We start from the raw sequence: 12597 nt of genomic DNA, 5'->3' as shown, positions 1-12597 counted from the left end.
AAGCACGTTTGAGTAGCCTGTACAACCACATTTTTAAGAACGAAATTTTGAAGGGGTTATAATGGGGCTTAAGTTGCAGTCTTCATCCATGTGGTGGAAACACTTAACCGAAACCCAAAGAACAAGCCTGGGTTCAGGCAAGGACGGCTCTACCCTGGACACATAGTCACCCTAAATATCAACACATGCGAGACATGGAAAGGGCTAAATTGGAATCGACCGTGCTCTGATCCTGACTTGAAAGATGCAACCGGATCAACAAGGCCTACGTATTCTCTACTAATATTAGAGGGAAGCAAATTAAACAATGAAGGAGCCCGAGAAAGAAGAGATGTGGACTTCATTGTTCGAACTAGCCTGGATTCTTGAGGGCTTGAGAGGGCTTGAAACGCACATTAATACATGCACTAGAATTGATCCAAAATCCTGGGTTGGGACAAAGCTCATGGAAGCTTTGAAAGACACAAATTATCAGATACCTTTCAAACCTTCTCTGAACACTGTAAAGTCCCAACCTTTCTAACCTCTCCCAATTCAAGAGCTCTCTCATTCCTGTCTGAATCTTTTTTGACATGATACGTGTGTTACGCCCAAAAGCATGTTTTTCTTATTCTACCGCTCTTTGTTCACGTATCTTGTAAAATTCAAAAGAAATTAAAATAAAACAAGAATAGCAAACGTTTTATGGGAATAATACAACTTACCTTCAGCAAGATTTCACGAAATGTCATTGCTCCTTGCCAAATATCCTCTAGAAAACTGCGAGCAAACTAACAACCATATCATATATCCTCATAAATTCATTTTTACATTATGTAGGAGATGTAACAGTTACTAACAGAATAGCCATAATGTGTCCAAAAACATGTCAAAATTGAATTCTCAATGCCAGAGTGATCTAAATTATATCAGAAACTCAATTTTCTAGCAATCAAAAATACCACCTGCAGAGGGTTTGGTCAAGACCTAATTATAACCAAAAATATTTAGTTACAACATCCTTGGTGTATTTGGAGAACAACTTAGTCTGATGATTTAGTAGAGATTAGAGAATGACAGTTATAATTATGATAAAGAGGTAGTTGGCAATGATGGACATTAAAGGGAGAAAGCATTGCACTTTTATCAATTAAGCCAAGGCAGCAAGATAGTAATGTCCAATGGTCCATTTTGCAACAAATTTATTAAGTCTGAAAATCAACAAGCTCTTAGAATATGCAGAAAATATGCCAGATCCGAAAAATATGCCATCTTGAAATTTTGCATCCCGGAGGGGTTCTAAATATGCCAGATGTACATTTTTTGGTATGCAAATATGCCATCTGGCAGCACTGAATTATGACCACAACCAAAAAGCAATCAATTATGCAAGAAGTGCATCAGATTCAAACAAGACAAGATGTCATTTATAAAGGTGTTTCTTCACATAACTGACACATACAGGTCTGAAAAGCAACCCTTTCCTACGTATTTGTGGAGGTACTAAAGTACGCTACCTAAGTGTATGTACTATCCAGTGCCATGTTTGAACCTGCACTTGAGAAAATAAAAGTTCACACAAAGTTTGCATTACATAAAGTCGGTAAAGCTTAGCACAAGAAGGCCTTATAAATGGAGGCTAAAACAAACTTTGGCACTTTTGGTGACATCTGCAAATGCTCTACTTAAAGTTTGGCTTGATGATATTGAGGTCACTAATCATATTACTTATGTTTCTCAAACCAAGCGAACGTGTATTACGAAGGTTCAATAAAAGCCAACTAAAGCCATGTGATAAGCAATCCAATAAGATTAGCAGACCTCCGATGCTTTGATCGGCTGGAGGCAGCTTCAGCGATCTTAGAGTTTCTTCATCGTTCAGGTCTGTTCTTTAAGAGCGCAGTTCTTGTCTTTATTTTCACACTAGTTTGAATTTGGACACCTACCTCAGCCTTTCGACCGTTTTCCATGCCCATTGCTTCTTCGTTATTTCAGACCAAGACATTCAGTCCATATGACCATGCCAATCCTTGAAAGGCGAGAAAGTTTCAGAAGGCATCAAAAGTGCCCCTTAATTTCTTTTTACCTTGCACGTGAAAGATCAAATTGTCTCTTGAGACCAGCTTTTGAGTTGAAAGCCAAGGCTATTAGTCAACGAACTGTAAATGGAAATGTTTATTTCTTTAAGCATCCGCCACTTCTTCTACTGTAATGGTCATTTGTTAGATTGAAATAACTTTGTTGTGAAAACCCCAAAAGTAACCATTTTATGTTTAGACTTGGGTGTTTTGTTCATAAACAGATTTTCCAGTGCTTCCACTTCACATTTCCACTATTCTTAATCTTGTTTTCAGTTTCATTCATGTCTTTCCGGCCGGTATTGTTATCTTATTTGTCAAGTTTGCTGACTTTCACTGTCTAAAGTCTTCACCATTAAGTCTTGAAAATAAAGCGCATCCGCGCATGTGATATCCTGATCAAAAACAATTTGTCTCTTTCAAATTCGCGAGTGAAAACATCAAAAGCCTTTTAACCCATTTAACAGTTAGGGCTATTACTATTTTTGGGGGTTGCTGTTGCCGTTTTTAACCCTTAAGACCTTTATGCTCTTAATTTTCCAGAAGACTTTACATTTTGGAAACACTTGACTACATCCTTTCCAAACGAGAGAAGGAAAACCCATTTTTTAAGATATCTACATCATAACGACACATTTTTATTCTCAGGCTTGCGACATTTAGCGTGCAGTCTTGTACCCAGAGGAGCAAGGAATGTTCGAGACTTATTCCTTTTGGCTGGTGGAGAACTAAGTTTTGATGTTCATTCCAACAAGGCTTATTTCATGGATCCTAACGTAATGGGTGGAAATCTGACCGTCCTACCGGACTTACCTATGACTATTTCACAACTGGGCTCACAAGACACCTTTGCTGTCTTTCGCAACGGTCTATCTTTTCTGCTTGTTGGATCCACCAAAAATGGTGCTCTCTCAACCAGGATCCACTGGAACCCTCTGATTTCCAATTTCACTACAAGGCTATCTCTAGGCCAAGGCCGAGTACGTTTAAAAACTACCTCTTTTCAAGGACAGCATTCTTAGTGGGGGGAAATAAGTGATTCCTATCCCAATCAATCAAATCCATTTCCCTTTACATTAGCTGAATCAGTTGCAGACTCAGAAATCATTGGTCAGTTTTGATCTCAATCGAGAATTCAAAACTTTTATGCAGATGAAACCAATGCATTTTCCATCACTCAAGTTAAGCTATTGATAATTAAGAATGCATTCGCCAATTTTGACCTCAATCAAACCTCTATGTCAAAAGTTCTGATCATTTAAAACTCGGAGTAAGGAGGACAAAAATTGAATGCATAAGCACCACGTTGGTAATATCTTACCACGGTGATGATGATAAACCAGTCATTGGCTGATATGCTTTGGATGCGACGGGAAAACGAGCTAGATGTATTTTAGTAACAACCTGATTTAATGCGCCATAATAGGAAGAGTGCCGTCATAAAAAAGCTAGAATTCTAGAAAAATTTTACATGTTTTAGAGATAAGGTGAGGCCAATGTATTTCCATTGAACTTGATGACAGCTAGACTATGCCATTGATTTTGATTTTGCCACGTGCTTAGTGGGCGTTGTTTGGAACAAGTATCCCAGGGGAGAATACTGCAACTAGAAGTCTCAGGCTAAGAAGGAGTTGCTTCCATACCACAGTTTTCAGTAGATTTATATTGTTTATAAAATGGTAACAAACTCAATTACTAATTCTACCAAATAGAGAACCTCTATTACACTGCCTCAAAAGCACATGAGGTGATCGAAGATCTTGTGATTATAATACATTAGAAGCGCAATTTTTACGGGAAGAATGAAATCGTTTTAACACAAACTTTTACTTCTCGAAGTACCCCTCATCAATTTCCTCAGTGTAGGGCGATGTCTGGCCTCGAGCAAACTGCGCGCCCAGTTTCGTTTCAAGATCTAACAAGGTAGAGGTCTGGAGAGAGAACATGTTTCTTCTCATAACTATAAAGATATTTTGTTTTGACCGCGTCTTAAAACTTTTCACTGAATTACCCAATTTCAACCAAAAGGAAAATATGTTGTTTATCAACCAAAGGAAACCTTGATGATGAAGTTGAGCACAAATGAGGAACAAAGTTTGGACCAAACTATCAACAAATCATTTATGTATTCATTTGGCCTCTCAATGCGGCAATATAACTCATGTGATTTACTTCAACAAACATATCTATATATCATGATTAATCTACAATTCACTTTACTTGGCATAGCCAAAGAGTGAATCATGTTTGATAATTGAGATCTTCAAAAGTAAAAAACAGAGAAAAAGCATTATCGTAAACTAGAACACTTTGCCTCGAAACAAGTTGTATGTATAGGCCATCATTTTGCACGTATAAAATCCCTCAACACAGAAAATCAGATCAGCAAATAAAGCGTTACTTGGCAAGCTTATTCTGGCGTAACTCAACGCTGGATTATACTGCATGAACAAATAAATTCAAGAGAGTTTGTATACGGTACTTAAACATATTGGTAACCTACTCATCAATGAAAATAAAAGGCATAATTGATTGTCCAAACATTAAATATGACTCAGAGATCTATAAACCTGACATAGAGGTTTGTTTGGGGTCAAAATTGGCGAACGCGTTTTTTAATTGTCTAGAGCTCAACTTGAGTGAAGGAAAATCCGTTCAGTACATGTGCATAAAACGACTGTTTTTTTCCCTTTTGCTGTCTAAATGAAGTAGCCCCTTGTGGAGGCGATCTTTTGATATAGAAGTTACTCTTAATCAATTCGGTAGTGCTAAAATTACCTAGTGCCTTGTATTAAAAGAGTACGACGATGAGTTCAGCCTACCATTGCAGTGAAATTTTGAACCACATTAAATGCCGATCTAAGGCAATGAGTTTACAGCAGTCCCAGATCCAAACAAGAGACATTATACTCAATGCTTGTGCCTCTAGAGTTAGTCTAGGGGCTAAAGTTATTCTTCAGGCATCATGAAATGTAATCGCTGCAACAGCATATTGAAATCATATAGTTTTTCACACGGTTCGGATATTTGTGACCGTTCCTCAAAAGAAATGATGCTAAGATTTGAGACACCCATCAAATTGATGATAATTCTTAGATTCTAAACTCCTTTAGAACAAGTTACTTGCCTGTTGGAATACCAAGTTTTCTTTACATTTTAATTCTATAGCTAGCATTTGAATATGCCCCCAAAAATTGCCGTGACCGAGTGGAAGTGTCTACCAGAGATGTAGAAGTGTCTACAATTGGATTGATTAAAGCAACCGCTTCAGCGACGGCAATTTGTGGCAAGACCGCCTTTAGAACATGTATTCTAAGTCTGACTTGAGGATTTTTCTGGACATGGCTTATGGTTTGTGAAAACGACTACTTAAAGCCTCATTACAAAGTAAGCCACAAGGCAACTGTCTAGTGTCCTCCAAGTTATCGTTTGTATTCATTGGTATTGACAAGTCATTTTGACCATAACAAACATCCTAAGTGTAACTTTGGGAAAGTGCGAGATGCATTATTCATATGTTCGACTTAGTGGCGGGCTATAGCTCCTGAAGCTCAGGTATTTGTCAGGGCTCAGTCCTGATTGCGAGAAGAAAGTCTCTGAATTGATAAATAATGGAGCGCATTCCAATGGCTACATTTGACTCTGAAACATTGTGGTCATTATCGCTCGCGAAAGAGTTTCGAATCGAACAAACGAAGCATGACTTTGGTTCATCGTTTATTTCATGAGGAATGCAGCAAATGATAAAAGTAGAAGAGGGTTTGAACGTAAATTGATTGTGCCACCGACAAACTAACTCCTAGATCTGTTTCATAGTTCAGATATGATTTAGCATGGAGATCGCATCTAGTTTGAGAGTTTGAATGGGGGGGGCTGTGTGTGTGTGTGTGTTGTTTCCAGTTTTATTTGAAAACAATCCGTTAGGAGTTTCAATTTCTATTCCCAAATGTAATCTTGATGCTTTTTGTTGGAGAGACTGCAGAAACATTGTAACACTGATTTATTGTGTATGAAGTTTTTTCTTGGAGATTTTCGATGCACAAATTTACGTATTTGCGCAATCATTGAAGGCACGTCATTACTAATATAACCCAAGGCTCTAAATTCGTCAAACGACGGCTCTTTAAAAGGTCCACTTGAGCGCGGGATTCACATTTCTTCATCACCCGTTATTTCGGACAGAATAATTTCAGAAAGGAGCTCTCCAACGAAAACTGATTTCAGGCAGTTTGTCCCAAGGTTTCTGAGCCATTTCTTTAAAAATGAAGCCAAAATTCACTCGTATTCATGAGTACCCTTGCCAATGGCACTTTCATCGCACCAAGCCAAAGAAGAGTTCAATACTCTGTATCAAGGACACTATGAGTCTCTAAATTTACATATGTATCGCATAATTTTCTCGCAAGGTCCTCGGTGTCAGTAAGGTATCTGTTGGAGTTTTTCGATGTGAAGTGCAAGCTCTGTTTTAAGTTTCTCGAATGAGGTTCAGAGCATTGTACTTTCAATGTTTCAAGTACCCTATTTGATCGGAAGTTTAAACACTCCTGATGTCATAATGTCACTAATTTTTTTTCAAAACCAAGTGAGCCTTAGACTCGATCCCAATTTTCTTCGGCACAAATGTCGACAATCTCGTCTCTCGTCAATCCCTTTGGGATAAAAGCCAAAAGCCAAAAGCAAATCGCATTTCACCGTTTCAATCAAAACTTCCTCTGAAATGTTACCTGCCTAGTTGATTCCCATTGATTTGAATCGAAATTTTCACGACAACTGACAGTTGAAATATAAAATGTTGCCTTCATTTGGCCTATGACCGTCGTTATTACAAGCCATCAACGAGGTCGAAAAAAAAATGCAGTTTAGACTACAAAAACAATCTTACAAGTTATTGGCGATCATGCCCCCAAATCATAGTCTGGTCATTATCCCCAGGTCAAAAGTGTAAGCAACGTCATATCAGCTGAAAAATGTAGGGCTCGCTCGTAGCAAAAAAATTCTCTTTGGGAAATCTCGTAAAATTAGGTATGAGAACCCAGTGACAATGCTTTTTGGGGGGACGAGCTGTGGAGATCAATCAATTATGTTTCGAGTTCGAATACTGGTGAGTGCGATATTGTTTTCCAAGTTTTTTTTTTCAGACCCGTTTTTGAAATGACAAGACATAAGTATAAGTCTTTTTAATATCCTTGCAAACGAACTGCCGCAAGCTTGCGCCGCGGCCTTGGTCCCCCAGGTCCGTGCAACCAAAAGTTTAGGTTAGGTAATGTTAGGTTAGGCATGCTTAATTAAGGTTAAATTAATGCGGTTTGGTTAGGTTTTTATGATATTAGCATTGGATCTATTTCTTCAATATCTGTACGTGTGGGATTTTCAGCGTAAATGACGTTGCTCACACTTTTGACCTCGGGACAACGACCATAGCATCATAGTGATCAGGAGGCGCTTCATTTCTATATCTCTGGTAGACACTTCGGTTTGGTCGTAGTTCAGGACCTTGGATTTGGTCGAGGCAGATTTGGTGGCAAATTCAAACGCTGGCTATGAAATTGAAACGAAAAAATCTAACCAATTCCAACAACCAAGTAACTCGTTCTGAAGTGTTTTGAAAGCCATAGGCTATCATCAATTAGATGGGCGTTTCAAATCTTAGCATCATTTCTTTCCAGGGTCGGTCTCGAATTTCCGAACCGTGTTCAATTTAACTGTAAAGAGTGGTCCATAAAGTGGTATTTAAATCATTCAAAATGCGTTAAATGAGGGACATCTCTGCCAAAGATTGACTGAAACTTTGAGGGGAAAGGGTAAATTCTTCTCTTTTTGGTTTTTTGATGTCGCCAAAATACTAAAGTTCGATAAGTTGATTAGTATTTCTTGCAAAAATGCAAACAAGAGAATTTGATCGAACCTCATTCACAACTTTTTTTTATATATCGATCAGTTAATAAATTGAAACAACAGTTCTTACCAATTGAATGAAAAGTGTATTTCAACTTGGATAAAATCAGAGCTACTCGTAAGGCCTGCTTTTGTCGTTTATTCCCATCTTTCCAGACTCAACCTGGAAAGGCCCTGATCCCATTTCGTCATTATCCGGTATGCGGCCCTCAATCGAAGATGTGGAAGCTGATTCTCAGCCAAAGAGCACCTGATCGATTTCCTATTGGAGGTTGGAATATAAACACTCAAGATGTGGATGACTCACTACATAGCCAATTCAACAGACTTCGAGATTATAGGTACAATAGATGATTTTAAAAACTTTTCCAAATGTTCTCTAACCAAAGGATTCATTTTATATGTTATCACCAGTTGCAAGGGAACACTATACCATTTCCGCCTTACATACCCTGAGTTGGGAACTTACAATGAATGGTACCAGACCAACGACCCATCCAATCAAACACATGGTTCTGTCTCTGGTTACGTCGGTAAATAGTAGCGATCGTTTCTGCCACATTTTTTTTTAAACTGATTCAGTTTCTGGCGCACAATAGGTGTCGCTTTGGGTTTACCCAATAATTTCAGTGGTTTGGTGTTTAACAATGTGGATGCTTTGGCAATGGGGGATTCGAACAATGCACATCCACAATGGTTTTCCATTGGCAGAATTAAGACCGACACGGCCAATGGAAGCATTCCTGGTCCACCCAACACGTTTGTCTCACGAGTCCAGCTTTTCATAAGAGATGATTGTGCCTCAATCAAGTGATCTGGCTCAAAAGGAAGCAGGCATGCACCTGGAGAACAAGCTTGATTTGAAATGGCCGTTAAAGAAAGGGAACATGAACATTTGATTTGCTTACGCTCCTAAATGGTCAAGAATAAACTGTTTCCGATCATTATCTTATCTTGATTCATTACAGGGCGACTCTACAGTTTTTGCCGGGTCAAAGCGATTCGAATTCATATTGTTTTCAACTTTTTGCTACAGATTTCTGGGATTTTCGATTTGGGAAATCGATATATGTTTGTCATTTCTCTACGTTTTATGTCAGACTTATTTGTCAAAGGAAAATGACTGCACTCATTGCAAAATAGTTTCAATGACACCTTTATTGACTGCATGCCAAAATAAGCCAATATCATATGTCCTTTTCAAGACCTAAGACATTTGCGAGGGAAGGACAATGTTAACGCAATTACAACCTCGGAACTCTTTTTCAGGTATTTTTCCTGCTCCATTATGTAAGATCTAATCCTTTTAAAGACATACCGAACTCAAACTTGACTGACACGCTACTTTTTTTGGAAAGTAGCACAATAATACATGAAGCACAATGACATAAAAGGAACGTTGAGGCTCATCAAGGTCTTTCTTGTTTTCTATGAAAGTGGATCAAGGATCAATACGATGAGATGGTGTATCGATATCGATTATAAAAGAGGAAGAAGACTATTGATTCATAATGAAATATGTTTGAAAATACGTGTATAACGAGAAGCACCCCTCATGTGTCCCGACATTGAATGTGTTTTTATAATATCTAAACAACTGAGGCTTTGGAATCATGGTTGGCAGCATGCTCATTATCGAACTGACATATTTTCTTTTGGAAAAAACGGTGGCAATCAATCTAAGTGTTTCTAGATAAACCGTAAGCGAGAGGCCTCCCAAACTAAAGATTAAACACAAGTTTAACTGCGGCGTCCCTCATTTTGGAAGTGAGATAAAGTTCAGATGATTCTCATAATACGCGATACCCGATCTACTGGCCATCCCAACGACTTTTCCCTGTAGCCTCTCAATGCCATTACAATTTGATGGCAACCACACCCATGAACATCATTCCAAATTGGACCCCACGAAAAATTGGTAGAGCTACGGGGGACAAAAAAGTGTTGCTATTGCCCGGCTTTGCTTCTTTGAATGAACACCCTCAAATCCAAACTGATCAAACGTTGCACATATTAAACATCCAAGAATGGACTATTGCCAGTTTTTGCAAGCCTTTTCAAACCAAAATTAATTTTTCGGCATGGCTTCTAAACTGTATAGGTTGTATAGGTTCGCAGGAATATCAGTTTTAGTGTAGAAAGCCGACTGAAAACTACTCTTCCCATAAATCAACTCGTTGGGGGGGGGGCTGTTTTTTCTTGGTTTTGTTATGAGGCGCTAATCAGTCTAGTTCACTTTAAACTTCAACATTCTTATTTTTGCGGACTTCCCTACCGCCACTGGGAATGGGATTCCTTACCATTCAAAACGAGAAATTATTAACTTTTATTTTGATATATTATTTTGTCGACCAACGAATTTGAGTTGACAGATCTGGCTAGCCCTTCAACTGGTTGATTAGGAATTTTTGTCAAAAACTTGTCCCAGTCTGACTTAGATCTTGCTACTGGATCTACACGTATATACTCCCTACGAACATTTAAGGGCAGCAAATTGAACAATGATGGAGCCCTAGAAAGAAGAAAGTTGGGCTTCATTGATCGAATAAGGCTGGATTCTCGAAGACTTAAAGGAGCTATCAAATCGCACTTTAGTCCGTTACGGTCACTACAATTGACCCTAAAACCTGGATTGGGACAAAGCTCTTAAATGCTTTCGTAGCTCCTTTGAATACTGTACAGCCCCAAACTTTTTTAGCCTCTCCCAATAAGAGAGCTCTCTCAAACCTTCTATGTTTCTGGTAAAACATCTTTGGACCTGCTCGAACTTTTGCAAACCTGCTGAACTCACTGGAGCCCAAATGGGCGAGGCATATTCAAGATGCGGCTGGACAATCGACTTGTACAGAGTGGTATCTCTGGACAAACCCGAAAATATAGTTTGCGATATAACTTAAAACTTACTTGATGTCACTATTTCACAATTGTGATGCCACACTTGTCAATCGCAACTTTAATCAAGCCTAATCTTGAACTGTGACAAAATTCTATTAACGTTGAATAAAAACATCGCTAGTCGAAATTATCCATTGCAAAAATTGACAATTTTGAAAATTAAACTGTCTCATTTATCGTTCAAATATTTTAAGAACTTGATATGATAGTGTAGCTTTTGGCACTAAAATGAAAGGCAATTTTACATGTTTTGCAAGTTTTAAGCGACAATATTTGCTACTTTTAGCTTTTAAAGAAATGTGAAAGAAAATGGAGAAATATTACTTCCTTCTTGTCATTGAAAAAGACAATCATATTCCTTGGGAATAACTGGAAACACAATTAGGCCATTTTTCGATCTTTTAAGGCGTAAAACGCAACTTTTAAGTTGTAATAACTAAGCATGTGCTAAATAGAAGTTTGTGAAATTTTACGTCAATACATAACTAAGAGTATGTTTAATTGATTGACTACGTTTGTGACAATGATGCATTTTAATGTGCTTTAAGTGATTTAACCCACTTATCTGAGCTACTTTTAAACATATGTATTTCACAAAAGTGGTTCCTTTTGTTTTCCCTCGGTCATGTCAACTTGTAAAATAATAGAATTGTGCATGTAAACAACTTAAACAAATATGGATAAAGAAAGAAAAGAAGAAACTAAAATGGTTAAAACGATGAAACATTCGACTAGTGATATCACAGCAGAGATGACTAGAATTGGTTCAGTGCACATGAAAAAAGGTAAGAGGTTAGTTACAGATAGTACAAAGACAGGTAGGTAGAGGTAAGTGATGAAAATCTTGGTTATTACAGTAGAGTGGGTGGTTCAGATTAAGCATATATTTTGTCAGCTCCCGTCATTGGTGGCATTTGGCTGGGAGACGGACAAAGGTACGTGACCACAAATACTCCGAAGGGATGTCGGGCCAAGGGCAATAAGGTGTTAGCAAGTCATTGACCGGGAAGGACAACTTGTGTCCGGACATCACCTCCGGAAAGGTCAGGTTCCTGACACTGTTGGACACTAACCTTGCCAGCCCGATGGTGAGGGGCTCGGTTTCACATAGAAAATGTGTCCAAGCATTGTTGGCACGCAGAGGTATCGCTTGAGGAACTTGGTGTAGGTAGCGTCGGCGGATTTGAGGGCGGATTGGACGGAGTTGGGAAGGCAAAGGTGTAGGCCGTAGAGAAAAATTGGGGTGACGTAGATAGACGAGACTGAGCCCCTCACAATCGGGCTGGCAAGGTCGGTATCCAATAGTATTGGGAGACTGATCTTTCCGAGGATGATGTCCGGGCATCAGCTCGCGTGTGCTTCCACGGACAGGACGGAACTCTACTGTCCGTGGCCCGACATCCCCTCGGAATATTGGAGGTCACGTACCTTTGCCCGGCTCCCCGCCAAATTCCATCATCGACGGGAGCTGACAAAGGAGTTGTTCAACCCAGCCCATCCTCTCTACAGCAATAACCAAGTTTTACATCACCTCCCTCTACCCTCCTGCATCTGCAATGTCTCCTCCAACCCTCTTCATTTCTACCATGTGCACTGAGGTACATCTAGTCATTCTTTCCTAATACCACCTGTGATATCGCCAAACTGATCAGTCTTTGTATACCTTTTTTGTCATGGCCGAGAGCCGCAAATATACATAATAATAATAATAATAATAATAATAATAATAATAATAATAATAATAATAATA

The 12597-nt window shown here is 38.8% G+C and overlaps 1 protein-coding gene across 1 annotated transcript; it reads left to right on the top strand.

Annotated features, from left to right (window-relative positions):
* The first annotated feature begins 7037 nt into the window (after positions 1–7037).
* Positions 7038–8888, top strand: LOC131882268 (uncharacterized). Its single transcript, XM_059229367.1, has 4 exons — positions 7038–7158; positions 8109–8293; positions 8367–8485; positions 8552–8888. The coding sequence occupies exons 1-4, from the start codon at positions 7099–7101 to the stop codon at positions 8764–8766; spliced, it is 579 nt and encodes a 192-aa protein (XP_059085350.1). The 5' UTR covers positions 7038–7098; the 3' UTR covers positions 8767–8888.
* The last annotated feature ends 3709 nt before the right edge of the window (positions 8889–12597 follow it).

The sequence above is a fragment of the Tigriopus californicus genome, chromosome 1, assembly GCF_007210705.1.
Source record: "Tigriopus californicus strain San Diego chromosome 1, Tcal_SD_v2.1, whole genome shotgun sequence".
In the NCBI taxonomy this organism is placed as follows: Eukaryota; Metazoa; Arthropoda; class Copepoda; order Harpacticoida; family Harpacticidae; genus Tigriopus; species Tigriopus californicus.
This window is presented reverse-complemented; position numbering and strand designations above follow the sequence as displayed.

What these genes read in the sequence shown, in the direction of transcription:
- LOC131882268 (XM_059229367.1), top strand. Translation starts at nt 7,099, where the DNA reads ATGCTTTTTGGGGGGACGAGCTGTGGAGATCAATCAATTATGTTTCGA. An exon ending in AACAGACTTCGAGATTATAG is followed by an intron (nt 8,294 to 8,366) that starts GTACAATAGATG and finishes TGTTATCACCAG; the next exon opens with TTGCAAGGGAACACTATACC. An exon ending in TTCTGTCTCTGGTTACGTCG is followed by an intron (nt 8,486 to 8,551) that starts GTAAATAGTAGC and finishes GGCGCACAATAG; the next exon opens with GTGTCGCTTTGGGTTTACCC.